The sequence below is a fragment of the Xyrauchen texanus genome, chromosome 25 (assembly GCF_025860055.1).
Source record: "Xyrauchen texanus isolate HMW12.3.18 chromosome 25, RBS_HiC_50CHRs, whole genome shotgun sequence".
In the NCBI taxonomy this organism is placed as follows: domain Eukaryota; kingdom Metazoa; phylum Chordata; class Actinopteri; order Cypriniformes; family Catostomidae; genus Xyrauchen; species Xyrauchen texanus.
The window spans coordinates 18919994-18944921 of NC_068300.1; the positions used below are offsets into that span (position 1 = coordinate 18919994).

The 24928-nt window shown below is 41.2% G+C and overlaps 2 protein-coding genes across 2 annotated transcripts in view; both read right to left on the reverse strand.

Annotated features, from left to right (window-relative positions):
- zgc:158263 (ceramide kinase family protein) overlaps positions 1-24928 on the reverse strand; it is an 867176-nt gene that overhangs the window by 651131 nt on the left and 191117 nt on the right. The gene's annotated exons all lie outside the window — the stretch shown is intronic.
- LOC127619043 (voltage-dependent L-type calcium channel subunit beta-3-like) lies at positions 1844-23897 on the reverse strand. The gene is made up of 14 exons (XM_052091764.1): positions 23849-23897; positions 16181-16293; positions 15972-16094; positions 15750-15871; positions 10902-10954; positions 10290-10309; positions 9997-10077; positions 7156-7214; positions 6943-7043; positions 6431-6582; positions 5100-5195; positions 4495-4665; positions 4364-4412; positions 1844-1880 (listed from the first exon to the last, which is right to left on the reverse strand). Exons 1-13 carry the CDS (start codon positions 23895-23897, stop codon positions 4383-4385), a joined length of 1170 nt encoding a protein of 389 aa, XP_051947724.1. The 3' UTR covers positions 1844-1880; positions 4364-4382.

Below are 24928 nucleotides of genomic sequence, written 5' to 3' on the forward strand. Positions count from 1 at the left end.
AAAAGATTTTGTGGCATATTAATTACCACAAAAAATCTCTTTAAAAAAAAGAAGCAGCAAAAATCAAGGTTACTGTGAGGCACAGTGAATGGGGCCAATTTTTTCGAAGGTTTAAAAGTAGAAATCTGAAGCTTATTATTTTATAAAAACACTTACATTAATTACTTTTTCTTTTTAAAAACTTGTGTATTATTTGAGCTGTAAAGTTGTTTAACTTGACGTTTTTATGGTTGGTTTTAGGATTTGCAGCAAAACAAAGTATAAAATTGGCAATAAGTTTTCACAGAAGAGGTTAGTAAGTGATTTTATCACAATAAAATCATGTTAGCACACATAATGTTTATGTCTTGTGGCTATAATTTTGAAAGTGAGTAGGCTATTTAACGTTTATGGATTGGCCCCATTAACTTCCATTGTAAATGCCTCACTGGAACCCACATTTTTCCTTTGTTTGTATATTTATTTATTTTTTAAGAAAAGAGGGAAAAGTCCAAATATTTTTGTGGTAAGAAATCAGCATTCTGCTACAAATGCTGTCGACTGAGACTTGTACTGAACCCGGTATATTCCTTTAAATATGCCTAGCAGTTTTAAACATAACCACTACAGGTCACTGTAATTCAAAGCAATGAGTAGAGCGTGTAAATAAGTTTTTGCAGTGTGGCTTTTGTGCAACAATGAAATCCATGCAAAAGATGTACAAACTTTCATGTTGTCTCCTTTTCTACTCCTTTTTAAAAGGTATTTTATTGATCTAAAATGTTGATATTAGTGCAAGGTGGATGGGAATACTGATCAGCAATTAGTGATTTGCTTTGGCTGACAAAAATATATGTTAAGGAGACACTAAAAAGTGGAAGAGGAAATAAAGAAACTGTCAGATTTACAACTCTGATTTACTGAAAGGTAACTACAGTCAGTGGGGTGTGCTAAATAAATTGGGATACTTATATACTTAAGTATATAATCTCAATAACAACGTATCATGATGAAATCATATACAACAGTTAGTGATGGTTCTCTAATCTGATTGGACAAGCTGTGTTCCAAGAGTGCTGATTTGATACAGCACTGGTACGTTTCACTGTTCGTGTCACTCTCTGTTTGTTGTCTGTGTTTGTAGCCACACCATGCCAATGCAACATTTGATTCTGGCTTTGGTTTCATTTGAAACTATTTTAGTTTGTGGAGTAGTAAGATAGACACAATAAATGTTACTATTATGTCTAAAATGTGATTAATGGTGCTTAAAAAGCTGTGAAAAGTTGTCCATCAACTTTTGTATAAAAGAAATATCACTCTCACAGTCGTGCTGATGTGTGATATTGCTTAATTGACTATAGTGTACTTTGCAAAAGCTTTTGTCACAGCAGGCTTTGTAAACAAACCAAAAGCAATGCACAAGGTGGATTTGAGTGGGCTGACTGGCAGTTGTGTGAGAGAATGTTAGTTGCATGGGATGCCCCTCTCCCCTCTGATGCCAGTGCCAGCCACAACCTGGTGGAGAAACTGCACCACCAATGGGTTGGGGAAAAGTCCTGTTGATCTCAGTGTGGATCTCAACAGGGACATTCAGACCAGTTAAAGATATGTATTACATTGCGTGTATGTGTGTGTTGGCTGAAGGCCTGCAAAAAGAGGGGCCCTGAGATGCAGAGGAGACACGTGTGTTAGCGCAGGGGATGGGGATGTTGTTACTGTCAGGTGAGGCTGGGATTGGTCCACTTCTTCGCTGGCCCTCATCTTATTCTCCATCCCTCCTTCCTTCCTTTTCTTTTCAGTGGGGGGCAGCTGCTCTGAGCCCCATCTCATTCTGGGGCAGTGAGTTGCTGGCCTATTCTGGGGGACTTTCTGGAATGTTCTGTGTCACTCAGACCATTCTATAACAAGAGAAGTCAAGAAATAGTTTATTATGGTACCTTATGGTGGCATGTTTTTCGGTCACCGGTTGTTTAAGGGATGGGTCAGACAAAAATAAAAATTCTGTCATAATTTACTCACTCTTCTGTTGTTCCAAACTTGTACGACTCCAGCTCATCTCCTTTGGTGTTTTGAGACTGCGACTGATCCGTGACGAGAAGTCTCAGATCTCATGACAAACAGTCTTGTTTTGTGTGCATTCCTAGGACAAGCCTTGAGTTGCACATGCTACGATGGATTTCAAACCTGTTTGATATCTAAACGTCTTATCTTTAGTGTGTGCACTGTCCCAACGAGCGAGTGACCGACAATGAGCCACAGCCAATGAAATATAGAGAGAGTGCAAGAGCAGAGCAAGGTATTGGAAAGCAGGAGACAAAAAAAGTTAATATTAGAAAATAAAATAAAATTCACCCACACCCCTGCTGTTACTTGTCATTGTGAAATCCAATTACACAATGACTTACTCACTCCACTGACTTTATAAAGGACATCGCTTGCTGTGAGCATTTAAATATTTTGCACCCATCCTCACTCAATTTGGAATTCCTACAATTAGGCGATTACAATTCTCAAGGTCTTCCAACTTTTCCCAAACTCACTCCAAGTCCGCCTTGGTCGCTAGCGTGTTAGCAGCTAACTCCCTCTCCGATGACTCCAGATAATCCGTTTCTCGATGTCCCCCACTCTTGTAACCAACTCAGTGAATTTCATCTCCATGACAGTGATCAATCGATGTATTACAGCAAGCTCCTCCAAGTCAGCAACAACCTTCGTCAGCATTGCCGTCATGTTCGACAGTTGATGCTGGATCTCTTCCACCGCACCGGCCAAATTGAGTCCCGGGCTTTTGGCCTGTTGTTCAGGGGCTTCAGATTGTGTAAGTGTCTTTCAATGTCTCCATTTTGATTTCTTTGACATATTGTCTTCATAGGACAGTTATGAATCCGAGTGTATCGAATCTCACTGGATTATGACACAACAAGTATTAAAACTAGCAAAGTGCGCAGAACTCGCCGTTCACACATCCAAGCCTTGCATGGCGCCACATAACTCGCAAGATACATTTTAAAGTGAATAACAACTTAAATTTGGCTTTTTTTGCTCATACAAATCTATCATATTTCTTCAGAAGACTTGGAATTTAGCGCAGGGGTTTTCAAACTGAAAAATTTCAGGGGAAAAAAACTCTCTAAAATACATTTGAAATGAATTGAAAACTTTTCTCCTGAAGTGTATACAAATAACATTAATTATAGTAGAACAAAAGATACAAAAGAAATACAAGGTAAAAATATATATGACAATATTTTAATACTTTCTTTCAGCTTAAAGGGATAGTTCACCCAAAAATGAAAATTCTCTCATCATTTACTCACCCTCATACCATCCAATATGTGTATGACTTTCTTTCTTCAGCAGAACACAAACACCTCTCATCTATATGACTCCAGTGGTTAAATCCATATCTCCCAAGCGATATGATAGATGTAGGTGAGAAACAGATAAAAATGTAAGTACATTTATTTACTCTAAATCTTCACTTTCACATTCCCTTTCAGATGTAAAAGTGAAACTACACTGGCACCATATGTGACTTTCAGATTTAAGAGTGAATGTGGAGATTTAGAGTATTTTTTTTTTTTTACAATTTTGATCTGTTTCTCACCTACACCTATTATATCGCTTCTGAAGATACAGATTTAACCACTGGAGTCTTATGGATTATTTTTATGTTTCCTATATGTGAATGAGCTGAACTATTCTTCTAAAAATCTTAATTTGTGTTCTGCTGAAGAAAGAAATTCATACACATATGGGATGGCATGAGGGTGAGTAAATGATGAGAGAATTTTCATTTTTAGGTGAACTATTCCTTTAAGAACAATGATAAAATAAACATCAATTATTGAATTTTGCAACCAACATGCTGCCTTTAATTTATCACACTTACTGTTTCTCTCAAACAGTGATGACAGCTGCCTTTATATTTTAGGAAGGGGGTCCCTCATAATGGGAATCAACATATGTGGGGGTGCGAAGTCATTTTAATCAATTCAGCTGGAAATTTGTCATACAATTGAAATGGGTTATTCTTAAAAATAGACTTTCATATTTTTGGAGTGTGGAGGAGAGAAAGTCTTGCAGGTGTAGAACAACAGGAAGGTGAGTAAGTTATGACATATGACATATATATATATATATATATATATATATATATATATATATATATATATATATTATTTATTTATTTTTTTTTTTGGGAAGTTATCTATTCTGGTAAAAAGGTAAGATTTGTTATTAGCACTTTTAATACCAGTTTAGCATTGAACAAATGAAACTCAACTGTAATAGTTTGCACTGCATTGGTTATGTTTCACGATAATGTTCTTTAATGACAGTCAGACAGACAGACACAGAGAATAATTAATCCAACCCTCACCCTTTATTTGAGATAGTGCTCATTCAATTAGCTCCTGCGTTTCTGAGAACTGGAGGGAAAGGGAGATAGTGCATTTAATGGAGCTTCATTACAACATCTTCAGTCTATGCAGTTAACAATTAAAAACTTACCTGTTGGCTTGAGTTGGCTGAGGGTGGTGTAACTACATTTTGCTCCACTAGAGGGTTTGCCGGGGCAGAGCCTGGTAGGTGAGTGGCACGCCAGTATATGTCCAAATATTCGGCCAGGTGTTCACAGGCGTCCTCTAACTGATTCTCATCCAGTATAACATCAAACATTTCCTGATGCAGAAAAATAAAAGGGAAAAAAATGCATTTATAGTTTTGGCATGACACAACTTCTACAAGCAGAATATAAAACACAAAATCCCATAGACATCCATTGAAAAATTCTAACTATCACTTCTCAAAGAGCTTTCTTTTTATCATCTATCTCTAATATCAATCCATCCATCTATCTATCTATCTAGACTATATAGCTGCATAGGTCTTAAAGTATGTAACCTAGTATACAAAAGGCATATACAGCTGTCAAATATCAAGGCTTAAAACTCTCAGCCAAAGCATTTACAAACCAACATCAAAGTCTGTCCTGATAAATTTTCCTTTTTTAGTTTACATATTGATATTTGAGTAAGCAGAACTACAGGATCATATGTTTGGTTTAATCTATGTGGCTACATTAGCAGGAGTTAAATGTGTGCACTGGGACTCACTGGTGGGCACTGCGCTAGTTTATCTCCTGCCATCATTTGCACGTTGAGATGTTTGGTTTGAGATTTCCCTCTGGATTTAATGAGTCTTTGAAGGACCTGGGGTAGAATGAATGACAATAAGAGGGCAACAGTGGGAGCTATTCTTCAGAGACAACTGAACCTACAGCGCCCTCCATAAGTATTTAAATAATGAGACACTTTTCATAATTTTGGCTTTCTACACCATCAAAATGGATAAAGCAATTAATATGTGGTTGAAGTGCAGACTCAGCTATAATTTTAAGGGATTTACATCCAAACTGGGTGAACAGTTCAGGAATTACAGCATTTTTTAAAACACAGACCCCCATTTTTAGGGGCTCAAAAGTAATTGAACAAACTAACATAATCATAAATAAAATGACCATTCTTAATACTTGGTTATAAATCATTTGCAGTGAATGACTGTCTGAAATCTGGAACCCATTGACATCACCAAATTATGGTTTTCCTCCCTAGGGATAGTTTGCCAGGCCTTTACAGCAGCTGTCTTATGTTGATGCTTGTTTGTGGGTTTTTTTGCTTTCAGTTTTGTCTTCAGCAAGTAAAATTCATGTTCAGTTGGATTGAGGTCAGCTGATTGACTCATTGAAGAATATTCCACTTTTTTGCCTTGAATAGCTATTTGTTGTCTATTGCAGGATGATTTTGGTCACTGTCCATCAGTACTGTCCTCTCAGTTTTGCAGCATTTGGCTGAATCTGAGCAGATAGTATAGCCCTAAATACTTTAGAAATCATCCTGGTTCTTCTGTCAGCAGTCATATCATCAACAAACACTAGTGACCCAGTTCCATCGGCAGCCATACCTGCCAATGCTATAACACTGCCTCCATTGAATTATCTGCTTAATGTTTTATGAATTAACCTGGGAACAGCACAGCTGGCCATAAAATAGCTTCTCGGTCAATTGTCCAATTACTTTTGAGCCCCTGATAATAGGGGAATTAAATACCTAAACAGTTGGATGTAAATCCCTTTAAATATAAGCTGATATTCTGCACTTCAATCACATATTGATTGCATCCATTGTGTTGGCGTCCAGAGCCAAAATGATGAAAAATGTCTCCCTGTCCAAATAGTTTTGGAGGGCACTGTTCAATCTGTAGTACACTGTACTGATTTGTCTTGTTTCAGATAAAATGACACACTGTTCCATGTATTTACAGAATGTAGTTATAGACTAAAAGGTTGTTTTACTGTACACAGGGAACTTGTTATTTTATAAATAATTAAGTATAAAAGGCACAAAAATAATGTTTTGACTGATGGACTGGTTGAAGACTGTTGTACCTTTGGAGAGGACACTTTCACATAGACAATGATGGGGGCGAGGGAGGTCTTGAGAAGCTGTGCGGGGTGGTTTATCGTATCTGCATCTAAGACCACCAGCTGCAGGCTTTTAGCCAGCTCAAATATTCTCTCAATCTCACTTTGTACCTCCGCTGAGGAAGAAAGATGATTAGGGAAACCACATTAATAATTAAATCACAAAAAAAACATGAAATATGAAACAAGGTCATATGACATCCTTCAGACAAAATTATTTAATTACTCTTTAAATTAATGAGCAGTTTAATTCTGTCTCATTTACTCAGCCTCATACTGTTCCAATCCCATTGAACTCTTTTATTTTTTTATTTTCTTCCAGAACACAAAGCAAGATTGTATGCAGAATGTTAGGAACTTACAGTTCTCAAATATTAAATCTTTTTTGTATAGATCATGTTCATGTGGGTTGAAATGACATTTATGTGAGTAAATTATGACAGAATTTTAACGATATGATGTGTGATGCGACATACCAAGACTGGAGCGTGTGTTAGACCTCTCCATGATAGCTTTCTTATTCAGTACTGACCTCTTGGCCAGAGACAGATCTGCAGTCACCCGTGTGATTGAGATTCTGCCAAGAAACCACATAACAAGAAAAAAGAACAATGCTTCTTCTTTTGATCTCTAAACATGGGTATCTAATCCAACTAGACTATTATCCAACCATCAGGCTCTGCACTCACCTTCCATCAAACCTGTGTTTCAGGAAGTCAAACAGAGCTTTCTGCATCATATCTGTCACCTGTACAAGAGGAGATCATGAGAAAACACATTCGCTCCAGCAACATTATATCTTTAATTTATGATGGGCTAAATCTGAGGTAATTTAGGTCCTGATTTATTAATAGCATTAACATTCAGTGATGTTGTTGTCTAAGAAATCTAAGGGAAAATAAAGAGTTCTAAACCTGGTGATTTTAAAGATGAACCATGCTTACGCAGAAGATAATGTGGTTTGAGTGAGATGAAATGGTTTTATTTAGACACTGGAATGAAAAATGAATGACTCCAGACACAGAGTTTTGAGAGTCAGCAGTAAAAAGCAGGTCCCTGGTGTCTCTGTTAAAGAGCTGACTGACAAATGTGTCCAGATAACCGTGCTACAGCTGGACTAAAATATTTAACATGCATGAATCCTCTCACACACCTAAATAGAATCTTACACTGTCTAGGCATTCACATACAGATATAGAAGAGACCAGGCTAGTTGTCACACACTTTATTCCATTGAATATTTTACAAGTAAATTTCAGTATAGAAAGTCTTGACAAAAAAAAAAACGACTTTATTATTGCCATTATATAGCAGAATTATTACCCTGCAAAAAAGATCAGAGTTTACTGAACAAAAGCAAATTGACTTTTAATAATTCACAGGATATGAATTGTTGATATCAGTACTAGTTAATTCTTGATATTAAAAATTATGTCATCACTTGCATAAATACACATTCTTGATATCAAAATTTCAAATAGTAAAAACTGTAATTCTTGATATCTGCATTTTTACAGTACTAGTAGAATTTCACAATGATCTGTCATCCACTGTTATTCAAAACACAATTACAGATATCCAAAGTTAATTTTGTACTAGTTGAAATTCCAGTATTACATATCAGCAAAGCACTTTTGATATTTTATATCAATTACATGGTTACTAGTTCAAATATCCTTTCTTATTTCCCCTTTTTCTCCCAATTTGGAATGCTCAATTCCCAATGTGCTCTAACTGCTTGTGGTGGCGTAGTAACTCGAATCTCAGCTGCCTCTGCATCTGAGACTGTCAAGCAGCACATCTTATCACATGGCTTATTGAGCGCATTACTGCTGAGACATAGCACATGTGGAGGCTTCATGCCACCCACCGCAGCATCCCCACACAACTCACTCAGCACTCCCTGGGTATGGAATTAGCGTACTCCAGTGGTGGTTGCCAGCGCCATTATCAGCACCACTGATCTACCCAGGCCCCCTTATTATTCATTATTTTTTTTAAATTTGATCCCCTTTTCTCCCCAAAGAAATACCCAATTCCCACTAGGTAGGTCCCTGTAGGTCCTCGTTAGTGGCGCGGTTACTCACCTCAATCCGGGTGGTGGAGGTCAAGTCTCAGTTCAATCCGCGCATCTCATCATGTGGCTCGCTGTGCATGACACCGCGGAGACACCACGGAGACTCACAGCATGTGGAGGCTCATGCTACTCTCCGCAATCCATGCACAATTTACCACACACCCCACTGAGAGCGAGAACTAATAATTGCGACCATGAGGAGGTAGCCCCATGTGACTCTACCCTCCCTAGCAACCGGGGCAATTTGGTTGCTTAGGAGACCTGGCTGGAGTCACTCAGCATGCCCTGGATTCAAACTCGCAACTCCAGAGTTGGTCTTCAGCTTCTATACTTGCTGAGATACCCAGACCCCCTCAAATGTCCATTCTTGATATCAATATTTGAATTACAACTATTGAAAATGCAAAATTTTAATCGCTGTAAAATTAATTATGTTCCTCAAACAATTCCCGAACAATGTGTGCAGTGTGTCTGGTTGCATTATCCTGCTCAAAGAGGCCACGGGGAATACCATTGCCATGAAGGTGCCTGGTCCAGTGTGCCTGGCCTGCATCAATGTTTAGGTAGGTGGCACGTGTCAAATTGGCAACCATATGAAAGTCCGGACCCAGGGTTACCCAGCAGAACATTACCCAGAGCATCAAACTCCCTCCACCGTAATGTCATCTTCCCACAGTGCATCCTGGTGTCACCACTTCCCCAGATAAACGGCACACATGTACACGGCCGTCCACGTGATATAAAAGACAACGGGACTCATCAGACTAGGTAAAATTCTTCCACTCCTCCAAAGTCCATTTCCGACGCTTATGTGTCCATTGCAGCCAATTTCGACAGTGGACAGGGGTCATCATGGTCACTCTGACCGGTCTGCAGCTACACAGCCCCACACTGTGTATTGTGACACATTACTCCCATAACATCATTAACATTTTCGGTGAGCTGTGCTACAGTAAACCTTATGCCGGTTCAGACCAGACTTGATAGTCTTCGTTGCCCTTGTGCATTGATGAGCCTTGGGCGCCCTAAATCATGTTGCCAGTTTATTCTTCCACGGACAGCTGTCGGTAGGTAACGGGAGCACCTCACAAGCCATGCCATTTTAAAGAAGCTCTGACCCAGTCATCTGGCCATAACAATTTGGCCTTTGTCAAAGTCTCTCAGGTCCTTTCTTCTGCCATTTCTCCTGCATTCAACACACTGACTAGGAGAACTGATTGTTCACTTACCATTTAACCTACCCAGACCTTGAAATGTGGCCTTGTTTGTAGATGATCAATGTTATTTGCTTCACCTGTGAGTGGTCATAATGTTTTGGCTCATCAGTGAATAAAGCCATTGTTTTGGCCAACCAGTATTGTAATTAGTAGATTTTATTTATTTAAAAAACATTTGACAACTTGCCCCAATAAAAATGTTAACAGTAATGATAATTAAATTCAATATATTTTACCTCATAGCCTTTCAGTGAGGGGCCAACCAGAACAACCGGCCTCATTGATGGAACAACATCATAGGGTGGAACATGTTCTGTCTGTAACAGAGTGGTATACACATACCAACACAGTAATGTATACACATTCTAAATATTACTGTAACTAACATCTCTCACCTCTAATAAGTAGCCTTAAGGGAAGCCGTTTCAATATCAGAGCATTCAAATCTCTTATAGCCTCTAAGTGGCCAGACACAAACTGTGAATATGTAATATAAGGAAGAGAGTATTGCACTATGGGGGGACCCTACCTGTTTTTGCTTCTGTTTGGCTTTTTGAAAACAAGAGAAACATTTTAAGAAAAACCTAAGGAGACTTTTTGTGTGCAAAAACTGTAGTAGCATACAACTGCTGTCATTTCAAGCAAAACATATAGTGAGTTCCAAAAGTCTAAACCACATGTGCACTATTTTGAAGTAAAAAATTAAAGCCAATCTCCTTTGTCCAAAAATTCAGATTTCCTTGCTTCCATTGGAACAATGGTTTTGCACAAACTTGTGGAGTCCATGCCAGCTTAAGTACAAGCTGTCATTTAAGCAAAAGGGAAATTCTGTAATTCATGTTAATTTTGCATTTTAATTTTTGTTTGTTATGCTGATAATATAATATGTAAAATTTGTGAAATGTAAAATATGATAACATAACATAATACCATAATAAATGCAAAATAGAAGCATTTTCACTAGTGGTCTCAGACTTTCAGACCCTCACTATATGCTGAAATTATTGTAGGTCATGACAAACATAATATGTACAATCGGTTTATGTCCAAAAGGGAAATGTAGAAAAAGTTTACAAATCTGTATGTGATCTCTGAAGACATGAGTATTGTGGCATAAAAGCAGTATTCAAATACCTCTCACCTGCAGGAGGAGTTGACCTCCAACCCCCAGATGATGCATTCCCTCCCACTTTCCTGTTTCAACACAAAGATGTCAGAAATGTATTCAAATATTATTGATTGACCATAAAATATGTCTTGCAAACCGTATGACCCTCTTTTTCCATGGAACACAAAAGGAGAAATGTTGAAAAGTGTACTGGCCACTCTTTTTTCTGAAAGAAATGAAGTGAACTGAAAGAAATCCGCCATGAATTGATGAATGTGTCAGCAATGCTGAAGATGGTCACTGAGGATCTTGCTGTAATACGTCGATCGATCAATTTCATGGAGATGAAATTCTCTGTGATGGTTACAAGAATGTCGGATGTTGAGAAATGAATTGATTATCTGGAGTCATCAGAGGGGAAATTAGCTATTAACCCACTAGTGACCAAGATAGACTTGGAACACATTTGGGAACATCTGGAGGATTTGGTGAATCGTAATGAAACAACGTCCTAATTGTTGTAATTCCTGAGCATGAGGAAGGCCAAGATATGGAAAATTCCTAGGCGGGCTCATTCCGAGTCTACCCGACATCACAGGCAATAAGCTGGAAATCGAGCGAGCTCATAGGGTCGGAGATCCGCGATGGGAGACAGGCCCCGATAAATTCTGGACACATTTCTGAGATCATCTGATAAAGATCTCGTGTTACACAAGGTGAGGAGTAAAGGAAGTCTTTCTTGGAAGAACCACAGCATTTTCTTGTTCCCAGACTTTGCGAATTCGATAAGAGAGAAATGTGATCGATTCAAAGAATGCAAGAAACTCTTACATCAACGGAAGGTCACGTTGATCTAATGTTTCCGGCCAAACTGAGGATAGATGCTAAGGATGGCTGTAGAGAATTTACTGTCCTTCATAAAGTCACTGTAAATGAGTAAGCCATTTGGTAATTTTCATGTTGCTGCCTAGTGGACCTGAGCCATTGAATATTCTCTTGACTGTCCGTGGAAACTGAGCGGCTTTTTCATTTCTATTTCTGCTGGTTCCCCTAGCAGCTGGAGTTTGTTTTGTGTGGTATCATTTCTTTGGGATAGTTTGTGGATGAATCTGTACGTTTTTGTTGCTTATGCCTCTTGTTGGCTGGAGTTGGTTTTGTGGAATATTTCTTGCAGGACATTGCAGTAAATTTGACTGCCTGAAGAACTTAATGGCCCCTTTTTTGTGTTGGTCCACTAGCAGCTGGAGCTTGTTTGGTGGAGGAACACACCTTCAGGACAGTTATGTGGATGAATCTACAAATGTTTTGTGTTTATTCTGCTTATTAGCTGGAGTTTGTTTTATAGATTATTTTCTGTTTTATGTAATTCTGTCTCACAAAATGTGTATAGAAGCTCTCGTAGGCATACAAGGACTCTTTGAGTTTAGAAGGATGGAGGCTGTTTGGTGCTATCGTGCGTGGGGTTAATGAGCACATTTTTCTTTTTTCTGTTTGTTTGGTTTGTTGTTTGATTTTTGCACTAATGTCGGAACGTGGTCTTTATAATTTTGTATTTGACACAATCTATTTTTTCTAATATGTCAAAATGTCAAATGTTAATATGAGGGGATTGTCTCTTTCCATGTGGAATGTGAATGGGTTGGGGCATCATATAAAAAGAAGGAAGGTTATTTCTTTTCTTAAAATTAAGAAATATGATATAGTGTTTCTTCAAGAAATGCATCTTTCCCCACAGGAAGCTGAACAATCTGGGTAGATATGGGGTGGACATGTTTTCTTTAGTGCTGGCTTGAGTAAGAGCAGGGGAGTCATTACATTGATAAGTAAACATCTACAATTCAAATGTCTTAAACAGATTAAAGATCAATTAGGAAGAGTCATTATTGTTTTAGCAGAAATTCAGGGGAAAAGGTTGACTTTGGCTAATATTTACACACCTAACGTTAATGATCAAGGCTTTTTATAGAGAAGGCTATTCAGGGCAAGACAATCATACACTGAGATGGGAGACAAAGCAGGGAAGCTTTTGGCTAGATACATAAAACAGAGGGAGTCTTTTTGTACCATTCCCTCAGTGAAATCTGCTGGTGGTGAAATATTTACCTTGGTCATTGATATTAATAATGCCTTTAAAAAATTATATCTTAATCTTTATAGTTCCATGTCTTCGTCTACTGATGAAGATATTAGAAACTTTGTGGAACAATTAGAACTCCCTAAACTGACGACGGAGCAAAAAAATTATCTTGATTCTGAGAGAACCTTGGAGGAGCTTGGAGAGGTAATTAAGGCCTTGCCTACAGGCAAGGCTCTGGGGCCGGATGGCTTTGTTGCTGAATTTTTTAGATCTTATGCTACAGAACTGGCTCCACATTTGTTAGAAGTTTATACGTAATCATTAAAGAATGGAAATATTTTGCCAACCATGACACAAGCCGGATTAATCTGATTCTTAAAAAGGACAAAGATTCAAGCGAGTATAAGAGTTACCATCCAATTTCCCTTATCCAGCTAGATGTAAAAATACTGTAAAAATTTTGGCTAATCGATTGAGTAAAGTTATGACTTCTCTTATACATATAGATCAGGTGGGGTTTATTAGGGGCTGCAGCTCCTCTGATAACATTAGCCATCTCATCAATATCATGTGGCAGTGCGAATGATCAGACTCCGGTCACTGCCATCTCACTTGATGTCGAAAAGGCGTTTGATATGGTCGAATGGGATTTTGTAAATGTATGGATTTGGGAATACTTTCATTGGATGGATTAAGTTACTTTATAGACACCCGGTAGTGGCAGTACAAACAAATGGATTAATTTCAGATTATTTTACTTTGGATAGGGGCACCCGGCAGGGTTGCCCTCTTTCCCCATTATTGTTCTGTCTTGCCCTGGATCCATTAGCAGCCGTGTTAAAAAACAAGAATGATTTTCCAGTGGTGGTGGCGGGAGGTATGACGCATAAGCTTTTGCTTTATGCAGATTATATTTTATTATTCATCTCTGACCCTACTAGATCTATGCCTTGCCTCCACAGAATTATTCATTCCTTTTCTAAGTTCTAAGGATACGGAGTCAATTGGTCTAAATCTGAAGCTTTGGCCAGCTGGGCGCCTTCCAGTGGCCCAAACAGGGCATTAAGTATTTGGCCATTTTATTACCAGCAAATGTATGTGACTGCGTTAATTTTTACCCCTTAATAAAAAGGTTTTTGAGTGATGTGAGCAGGTGGGCTTCATTGCATTTATCTATGATTGGGAAGGCTAATGTTATTAAAATGAATTTTATTCCAAAATTCAACTACCTACTACACTCTCTCCCCATTGAAGATCCCCTCTTTTATTTTAAATAATTTGATAGTATAGCTAAATACTATTTTACAAGTTACACAGTCCAAATGACAAAGGTGGGTTAGGTCTCATGGACATTTGGCGCATTGGTCACTTCCACCTGAAAGAACTCCTCCCTGTCTCTTTATTGAATTGGAGGTCGTTGCCCCAAACTTGCCATTGCAAAGTCTTTCTACAAAGCTGCCCAGAGAAGTAAAGACACATCCTGTTATCTCGCACATGCATTTAGAGTGGACAAAAGTTTCCACAGTTTAAATTCGGACATTTATCAGAACATTTCTTCAAGTATTTTGTTAAATCCTAAATTGTGCATTAACAAGTCCCCTTTCTGCTGGACAGAATGGATTGCGAAGGGTGTTACTACGCTGGGTGACCTGTATGAAAATGGAAAGTTGAGATTTGGAATTTGGAATTCCCAGATCTCAATTATTCAGGTACTTACAGCTGCACCATCTACTTTGTACCACCTTTGTAGTACGCAGCCCCCTAAAGTGGCAGACACTCTTGAGATGGTGCTTGCTGCTTTTAGAAAAGGTCATGAAGCTTTAGTTTACTATTCCTGGCTAATTTAGAGTTGGGGGTGGGGTTTTAACATCTCTTAATACGTTATGGGAGAGAGACTTGAATTTAGTACTGGAACATGGAGAATGTGGTAGGATTTAAAAAAATGTCAAGTCTATGTCTAGGGATATAAGGGTGCGCCTCATTCCATTTAAGATTCTGCATCATTGTTATTGGACTCCTTCTAGATTGCTTAGGCTTGGCCTTAAAGACATAACTATTTGCTGGCGATGCCATTTGGAGGATGGGGACATAGCCCATGTTTTTTGGTCCTGGTACTAAGATTCAAGAGTTTTGGTCAGGATATATTGATAAAAGTTTATTCCGTGTTTTCATGTGTTTTTTGTGTTCATTTAAGTTTGGAATCAATAAAAAAAATGTATGAAAAAAAAAGCATCATAAAACTGGTCCATATTTTCTGAAGTCATACGGCACTAGAACAAGGGTTGCCACCCATCCTGTAAATACGGTATAATCCCGTATTTAAAGATGAAATGATTTGTCTCATATTTAAGCTGGTCCAATGGCGTCACGGCAAAATCTTTAATAATCATTCATTTAAGCTTGATATGTTGAAAAATTTGCCAACGGTGGGTAGGGGACCATCTGAAAAGTCCACACATTGTGCTAAATCATGATAAAATTGTGGAGGGTGTAGTAAGGGACCGGCTGAAAGCATATTATAGAACTTAAAAAGAGGCAACTCTAAATAGACCCCCCATTTTTGGAACTTGACAGCCCATATATTTCCCCATTCACTTCCACTATATGGAAAAGAGTCAGTTCATTCTTCAACATTTCTCATTTTGTGTTCTACAGAAAAACAAAGTCATGCAGGTTTGGAAAGACATTGGAGTGGAACGACATAAATGATGACAGAATTTTCATTTTTGGGTGAACTCTTCCTTTAATGCACAGCATTTAATAATGACTATTGATAATGACAATGATGTGATTGTAGGTCAGACCTCTGAGCTGCTTTCTGTTCCTGCCTGATGCGCATGGCCTCCAGTTTAACAGGGCTTGGGATGAAGGCAATATCTGCCCCCTCCTTTACAAGCCTCCCGATCCACCAATCATTATTATATTTCTGTATGATTGGAAAAAATATGTTCAGTGCATTACCAAAAACTGAACCAAACATAAACTTACTTCCTTTAAATGATCTTCAGTTATAACACAAATCACACCTCTTTTATATGTAGAAAATCTTTGGTTTCAAAGTTGATGGCAGCACCCTGAACTGGACAGTCTTCATCTAGAGCCCCACAGTAGCTGACATTGGTTCTCACTGCAAATGCCACAGGCTTGATCTGCAAAAACAAAGCAGAAAAAACTCTGAGGCAAAACAACTAAAGATGTGTAATAAATGACCATGTAACTGTTTAAGTTAGTGCACCTTGGCTCTCTCGAGCTGCTGCAAGGCCTGGCGCTCGGCCTCACGCCGAGACGCCTCCTTGTCCTCCTCCAGGGACAGGTCGGTATCCGATGGTCTACTCGTGTAGGAATCAGCTGAACCCTGCCATATACACAAAAAGGGACAGAGAGAGAGAGATAATTTGATGAAGAGAGATAGATAGAGAACTAAACGGTACCTAATTTTACCTAATGAACTAATTTTAAATGCAGATCTTATGTACAGTGGTCAAATGCAAGCCTGACATAATATCATTCCTTTACCCACCCTCATGCCATCCCAGATATGTATGACTTTCTTTCTTCTGCTGAACACTAACAAAGATTTTTTAAGAATATTTCAGCTCTGTATGTCCTTACAGTACACATAAAGGCAGCATAAAAGTAATCCATATCTTCAGAAGCGATATGATAAGTGTGGGTGAGAAACAGATCAATATATAAGTCAGTTTTTACTATAAATTCTGAAAGAATTAAAATCAACAAAAACAAAAGAAGAATGTGAAAGTGGAGACGGAAAAAAGGACCCGAATATTGACCTGTTTTCACCCACATTTTCATTTTTGGGTGAACTAACCCTTTAACTCTGAATTACAATCTATCTGGTTTTAAAGCACTCCACCGTTGTTGTGAATTTTGGGTTGAGGAAATGTAACAGTGATCTCTTTATCCCTCACCCATCAAAACCTGGTCCTCTACAAACCCCCCTCCCCACCCTTCTTTTTTCACATCCAAAAATCCAGACTACAGTGAAGATATCCTTTAAATATCAAAGGCAGCCGCAGGGTGCAGGCATCTGCAGCTTCCACCGTCGGAGGAGACAAAGCATAATTAAGCAGACACTGGCTAAGCTAAGATTCGAATGTGCAATTAAAATATACCTCCCATCTCAATGAACATATTAATTAAAAGGCAGCTCTGCTAGGGGAGGGATCTCCATCACAAAGAAATCCTGAACAAACTTTCAGAGTTATCAAGAATAAATGAAGGGAAGAATAGAGTGAGGTAATGTATATGCAATAAGAGGTAAAGAGATAATTTACAAACAAATGAAAACCACAGAAAGTAACAATGAAACAGATTTCTCCTTAATGTGGACATGCAATAAAACAAAACCCAAAACAAATTCCATGTAGTCTCTTGATTAATATTAGTCATAAAGCAGCATGCATAATAATTATGAAATAATTGATACTGTTTAAAATCATTTACAAAATGCTGTTTACAGTAGTTAAAATAGATGGAGTACAGCATGCTTGTCACACACATGTCAAATTTCTTACTTTTAAAGTAGATAAAGCTCCTTTCATGATTGTATTTCCAATAAAAAAAGTCAAGTAGGCTGTTATGTCTGAAAACGTTCAGTATTGTTTCCTGTTGGACTCTGTTATGTTATGCACTGCGAGTGACAGGTTACGGTGCCTTTAAGGCTTACAGCAGTGATTTACGGCAAGGGTCAACAAATGTAATGTTTGCGTCAGTTCAGTAAAAACGCAACATGAACAGAGCTACACGGTGTGGTTATTGAGTCTTACACAAACACAACATTTGGTGAACGAGGATGTCTGAATTCATCTTACCACCACCGCCTCCTTTCCTACCTGTTCCCGGTGATCCAGCTGTTCCTTGGGATCGCTGGCTGACGTCATTTGAGGATTATCTGCTAGCTTTGGGACACTCGGACCTAGCGGAGGCGAGGAAGTGCGCGCCCCTGCGCCATTGTCTCGGGCAGGAGGGACAGCGAATCTTCGTCACGCTCACCTTATCGGATGATAAGTACGTCACAGCCACGACCGCCTTGAAGGCCCACTTCAGCTCCGGAAGAAGCCGGCGGATGCACCGTTTTGAGTTCCGTCAGAGAACGCAAAAGCCGAGTGAGACCGTTGTCCACTATGTATCAGCATTACGTGAGCTGGCTAGACTTTGTGATTTTGGGGCTTTGGAGGATGGACTTATAGTTGACCAGTTAATAGAGAAAACGTCATGTAACCAACTGAGGGAGAGACTTTTACTAGAGCCAGACTCCACGACACTAGCAGACGCTTTAGTAATTGGAAAGCAGTTGAAAACGGCCCTAATGGAGGCGCGCAAGTTCGGCCGCGCTGCGCACGAGCCTGTGACATCATCACCACCATCAGTTCAGCACACAGAGACTGCAGAGGCGGCTGACTGGGTGAGTGACCGTTTGGATGTACAGAGAGTGGACAGGGGGCCTAGGGAGAGTGGGCACAAGAGCTGTAGTAACTGTGGCTCCCCTAAACATGCAACCAGAGATCAGTCATGCCCTGCCAGGGGAAACGTTGTCGTAACTGCAACAAGTTGAACCATTTTGCACGCTGCTGTTGCTCTTACCCTGCTTGCCATGATACTGCGGCTGTCCCCATAAACACTGTACAGACCTCACAGCCTTCGTTCAAGCTCTGCACATGCCGTGTGGGCACAGCTCTCATTCCACTCCTCGTGGACACAGGGGCGAAAGTGTCAATTCTAAACAAATGCACATATGATCGTTTTTTCAGTCGCGTGCCTCTGGAAGCAGTGGCTAATCCCCTGTTAGGCTACGGCCATTCTCCCATCTCCACTCTGGGTGTGGCCCGCCTGCCCGTCAGGTATGATCAACAATGTGCGCCTGCCACCAAGTTCTGCATCACCCGGAAGGGAGCTAACATTATGGGCCTAGACTTGTTCCTTGCCTTCAGTTTTAGTGTGAGTGATGCTAGGGGCCTGCATGTCCTGCAAGTTGCCACCTCCTGGCCTGACCGCTACCCACAACTGTTCAACGGGCTGGGCCGCATGACTGGTTTTGTACACCAGCCCACTGTAAAACTATCAGTCCGCCCTGTTATCCAGCCCCTAAGGCGCATTCCTCTGGCCCTCCGTGACACGGTGGAGGCCGAACTGCATCGCCTTGTGTAGGCGGACGTCATAGATCCTGTTGATGCCTCGCCGTGGGTGTCTAACCTGGTGATAGCCAAGAAAAGGGGGGGCAGACTGTGGCTCTGTGTCGACCTCACAGATGTCAACAAAGCCATCATCCCTGATAAGTATCCCCTACCTACGGCTGAGGAGCTCACTAGCCATTTCCAGGGCTCCACTGTTTTCAGTAAGATGGACTTACGAAACGGCTACATCCAGGTCCCTCTGGCACCGGCCAGCATGGATCTTACGGCGTTTGTCACGCACGTGGGGGCTTTCAGGTTTAAACATATAGCATTTGGACTTTCATCAGCCCCAAGCTGTTTTCAGAAGATAATGTCACTCATACTGGCTGGTATCCAGGGTGTCTCCATCTACCTGGATGACGTGGTGGTGCATGCGCCCTCCACCGCACTGCATGACGATTGCCTGGAGCAGGTTTTTCAGCGTTTCGAACAGCATGGGGTCACACTGAACTCTGAGAAATGCATGTTCGGGGTTGAAGAGGTCGAGTTCCTGGGCTTCAGTCTCTCGAAGGAGGGCATCGCCCCAATAATGTCGCACACTGAAGCCATTCTGTCCCTGCCAGACCCGCATTCACCATCCCAGCTGTCTTCCTTCCTGGGAATGGCCACTTACTACCTCAGATTCATGCCACACTACTCTGACTCAACGGCCCCCCTCCGCCAGCTTTTCAGGAAGGATGTTCCGTGGGACTGGACCCCGGCCTGCCACGAAGCCGTGTGCATCATCAAACGGCAGCTCACGTCCCCACCCACACTGTCCCATTTTAGCCTGACCGCGCCCACTATGGTCACCTGCGACGCTTCCGGGGTGGCGCTAGGCGCTGTGTTCTCACAGATTCAAGATGGGGTGGAACCCCCGGTGGCTTTCGCCTCACGGGCACTTACTCCAGCAGAACAGAAGTATTCGGTGGGGGAGAGGGAAGCCCTGGCCTGCCTGTGGGCGTGCGAACGCTGGCATGTTTACCTATATGAGAGGCCTTTCACCATCCGCACAGACCACCAAGCGCTGACGGCACTGCTGGCAAATAAAAGGCTCGGGGCACAGGCCCATGAGACTGCTGCGGTGGGCTGACAGGCTGAACCAGTATAACTTCAGTCTGGAGTTTATGCCTGGGCAGACCAACACGGTGGCCGACCTCCTGTCTAGAGCTGTGTCTGTGACGAAGGAGATGGGCGAGGTGACACCAGACACAGAGAGCGACGAAAACTGGGTCCACATCCTGCACGGCCCCCTCAGTTCAGTAGTCACTCTGGCGGAGCTGCAGCAGGCCTCAGCTACAGACGAGGCCCTCACAACTCTCCGTAACTAAGTCCAGGACAGCTGGCCGGCCAAAGTGGATGACAGGTTGCTTCCCTATTACCGCTTCCGCAACGAGCTCTCCTGCTGGGGGGCAATGTGTCTGGCCTGTGGCCACTGTGCAGTCATTCCAGAGATTCTCAGGTCCAGAGTACTAAACATGGCGCATGAGGGGCACCTGGGGGTGGTCAAGGTGAAGCAGCACTGCCGTGACACAGTGTGGTGGCCCCACATAGACTCTGAGGTTGAGGATCTGGTACGTAACTGCGCCTGCTGCCTCCTGAGTGGGAAAACTGGTCAGCCTGCCACAGCCCCTCTCACCCCGACCCCTTGGCCGTCTTCACCCTGGGAACATATTCAGGTCGACCTCTGTGGAGAACTTCACGGGGCATCTGCTCACGCTCGCTACCTGCTGGTTGTGCACGATTTTCATTCAAAATGGCCAGAGGTTTTCCAGCTGAGCTCCATCACTGCATACTCCATCATCGACCGCCTGGACAACCTGTTTGGGTGCTGGGGCCTCCCCAGTGTTGTCACAATGGATAACGGGCCCCAATTTGCGTCGGCAGAGTTCACTGAGTTTCTGATGATACGGTCCATCAAGCACATCAGGACGGCAGTGTATCACCCAGAGAGTAATGGGGGGGTGGAAAGACTGAAAACTCTTAAAAATGGAATCCGAGCTTGTCTGGAGGAAGGGAAAACCTTCAGCAACGCACTCGACCAAACTCTCCTGACCATCGGGGCATCCAAACATTCCACCACTGGAGTGTCACCTGCATTGCTCATGATTGGGCACGAACTAAAGCAACCACTGGACTGTTTGAGAGCTGAGCCAGCTCCTACATGTGGAAGCCCAGGGCTCCAGAAAGCCAGAGCTCAGGTGAAAGGTTCGCAGGCTCGGATGAAAGCGAGATTTGATGTCACACACAGAGTGCAAAACCCCTCACTTTCTGCAGGGGTTTGGGTCAGGATCAAACACCTCCACCGCCAAAATAAGCTGCAGTGATACTGGTCAGAGCCCCTGCGGGTGACTAAGCAGTTGGGTCCTGCCACTTACAGACTGGAGAATGGGACTCATTGGCACTCAAACCGCCTGCACAGAGTCGCAGCCCCCACAGCACCTGTATCACCCCGTCCCCAGCAGTGGCTCTAGGTTGGCAGCCCAGGACAAGAGCTAACCGGTTGGGGGGTAATCCACCAGCACTGCCCGACGCAGCTTCACGGCCAGCACGCCCTCAGAGGGGGACTATGTGACAGGGTGATTGTGACACTGGGGAATGGGGGCTGAATGTTATGTTTCAGTTTCCATGGGGGGGGAGAAAATTATATGTCTGAAAACGTTCAGTATTGTTTCCTGTTGGACTCTGTTATGTTATGCACTGCGAGTGACAGGTTACGGTGCCTTTAAGGCTTACGGCAGTGATTTACGGCAAGGGTCAACAAATGTAATGTTTGCGTCAGTTCAGTAAAAACGCAACATGAACAGAGCTACACGGTGTAGTTATTGAGTCTTACACAAACACAACATTGGCCCTATATAAAGTAAATATTACTGTGGCAGGGCGGAGGGCGGGGCTGGGACGCGATTCCGCACACCTGGCCCCAAATCAGGCTAATTAGCCATCAAGAGGGATAAAGGCCGACCGAAGAAGGCAGTGCGACAGAGAGAGAGATTTACGGACAGCTGTCCAACACCTGTGTGTGTGTGTTTGTCTTTTTGTTCAAATTTCTTATTAAAATATGATTTATATTGTCAAGCCGGTTCTCGCCTTTTCTTTTCATTTTAACCCCTTTTACACTGGTGCCGAAACCCAGGAAGGAGGAGGGATGCGCCGTAGTAGAGTCCTCAACCCTTTTTCTCTCTTTCTGTCCTCTCTCTCTCACACTGCCACTCAGTGTTGGCCTTTCCCTCTCTTTTTTTAAATGTTTTGTTAATTTGGCACGATCGCCGTTACGGCGTGTAGGTGACACACTTCTTTTTGGTTTCCCTCCCCTTGTCCCCTCCCTCATCCAGGTAGATGGGGATGACCTGCTGGCAGACGGGGGCGGAAGGCACGCCTCTCCCCAGGAAGGGGGGTTACGTCATGCCAGGGCTCCCCGGCCTGAGAGAACGAGGGAGGAATTTGGCAGGGCGAAGAGCAGTCACTAATTAGGCTAATTAGCCATCGAGAGGGATAAAGGCCGACCGAAGACAACAGTGCGACAGAGAGAGAGATTTACGGACAGCTGTCTGACACCTGTTTGTGTGTTTGTCTTTTTGTTTAAGTTTCTTATTAAAATATTATTTATATTGTCGCTTTTTCCTTTCCCTTTAACCCCCCTTACATATACATATAAAGTCAAAAGTAAAATGTGCACTTACAATACTCACAAGGCCATGTCTCTAACAACACATACATTTTGTATTCTATACACACAGTGTACATAAACTTTTTCAGATGACCTGACAGACTAAGCAACTTTTCGCTCAGTATCTGGATCGATAGAGTAATGTGATCCTTTAAAAGACACAATATAATGCGACCTCATCCGCTAAGAGTGTTTCCACAACACCTCATCTGATATTCTACTTACAACACACGTTCTAACCATCAGCCAATCCCAGAAAAGGTTGTGTACATTGCTTATGTAAGGAGAATAATGCTGCATGACCCCAACAGCCCGGAATATCACTATAAAGAAGTCTACTGTAAAGTCTGCGTTTATTTAAATGTGTATGTCGTCAGTAACATAGCATCCATGAGCACTATACAATGGGGTCTAAAACTCTGAAACCACCAGTAAAAATGCTTGTGTTTTGCATTTTTCTAATTTGAAAATGAAATTACAATTTTTTCATTACAAATTAAAATTGAGTGAAAAGTGAAACTGATCATTTAACGTGAATTCCATAGTTTTCTGTTCGATATGTCAACCATTCTGTAATCACAGCATGCATTAGACCTGGCATGAATTCCAAAGTTTGTTCAAAACTTGGCGATCCATGTTATTCCAACATGATTCGATAATGTCCTAAAGACCATCTTGTGTGCTTCAATGGAAACATGGAAATCTGACCTTTTGTACAAAGGAGTTAACATTGTTAATATCATACATCTCTTTACATTTGATTAGTGACCTAGAAAGAGTGCAGAATCTTCCATATTTTCTCATTCATTTTACATCACTTTATTTGTTTAAAATTATAAAAAATCCATAAGCTTATTTCCAACTTCAAGATTTACAATTTTCAATATGGTATCAAACCTTTGGACCCCACTGTATATTTAGCAACCCTTAAGACTTACATTTTCAGCAGTCATTTTACTAGTGTTTAAAGGCATTGTATTTAGCATTTTCTTTCAAGTGCTGTGTATCACTAGAGGCAATTATTTAAGCTAAATGCAGGGCTGTCAACATTCATACTCACAATTTGTTGTGCAACTCAGCAATAGCAGCACACAACCAAAAGCGGGCATCAATTCAATGAATCTCCAAATGGCTTGTTAGATAACAGTCATTCATTCTCTTACTTTAAACAGTTTCATGCCCTATTTTCATTCATTTAGTCAGAATCTGATTCACAGTCTCCTGAATGCCTGCTGCAATGTTTCAAATGAACAGCATGGAGATATGTTTGAAAGGGGTGAACCATATTTTGGTATGGAGAGTGCAGAGAGAGAGAGGGGTCTGGGTGGGTGGGAGTCCACAAGAAACAACAACATTCATCATTCAAGCACACATGCATAGACATAAGATGAAATAAAGAGATACAATGGTGCAATTTTTGCATTCTGTTACAACAATACAACCAATATCAGAAAGGAATACTTGATGGGCAGCCCATCTCTGCAGTATCCATTCTAACACAAGAAAAGGTGTGACGTGCTTTTCTTGACTACCATGACATATCAACAGCTTGCAACAGTATATGTTTTTCTTACACTGTAAAAAGGTTTGTAAGGTAACCTAAAAATGTGCTATATGTGGTAACATCTAAATAAACCGGCTTTATTGAAAGGGATAGTTCACCCAGAAATGAAAATTCTCTCATCATTTAATCAGCCTCATGCCATCCCAGATGTGTATGACTTTCTTTCTTCTGCTGAACACAAATGAAGATTTTTAAAAGAATATCTCAGATTTGTAGGTCTATACAATGCAATTCCAAAAATGGAAGGGAACATGAAAGTGATCCATATGACTCCAGTGGTTTATTCCATAATTTCAGAAGTGATATGATAGATGTGGGTGAGAAACAGATCAAATGTAAGCCCTTTTTTACTCTAAATTCCACTCTCACGTTTACATCTGAAAGCTACACGTGGTGCTTGTTTAGTTTCACTACCACATCTGAAAGTAAAAGACCATCTTGTGTGCTTCAATGGAAACATGGAAATCTGACCTTTTGAAAGTGGAGATTTAGAGTAAAAAAGGACTTACATTTTGATCTGTTTCTCACCCACATCTATCATATCACTTTTGAAGATATACTGTAGATTTAACCACT

Excerpts from the sequence above, each read along its gene's own strand:
- LOC127619043 (XM_052091764.1), bottom strand. The coding sequence starts at position 23,897 with ATGCCCGCTTTTGGTTGTGTGCTGCTATTGCTGAGTTGCACAACAAAT. Across the intron at positions 10,078-10,289 it reads CCAAACAGAAGCAAAAACAG|ACAGAACATGTTCCACCCTA; the intron begins GTAGGGTCCCCC and ends ACTCTGTTACAG. Across the intron at positions 6,583-6,942 it reads TAACACACGCTCCAGTCTTG|CGGAGGTACAAAGTGAGATT; the intron begins GTATGTCGCATC and ends TTTCTTCCTCAG.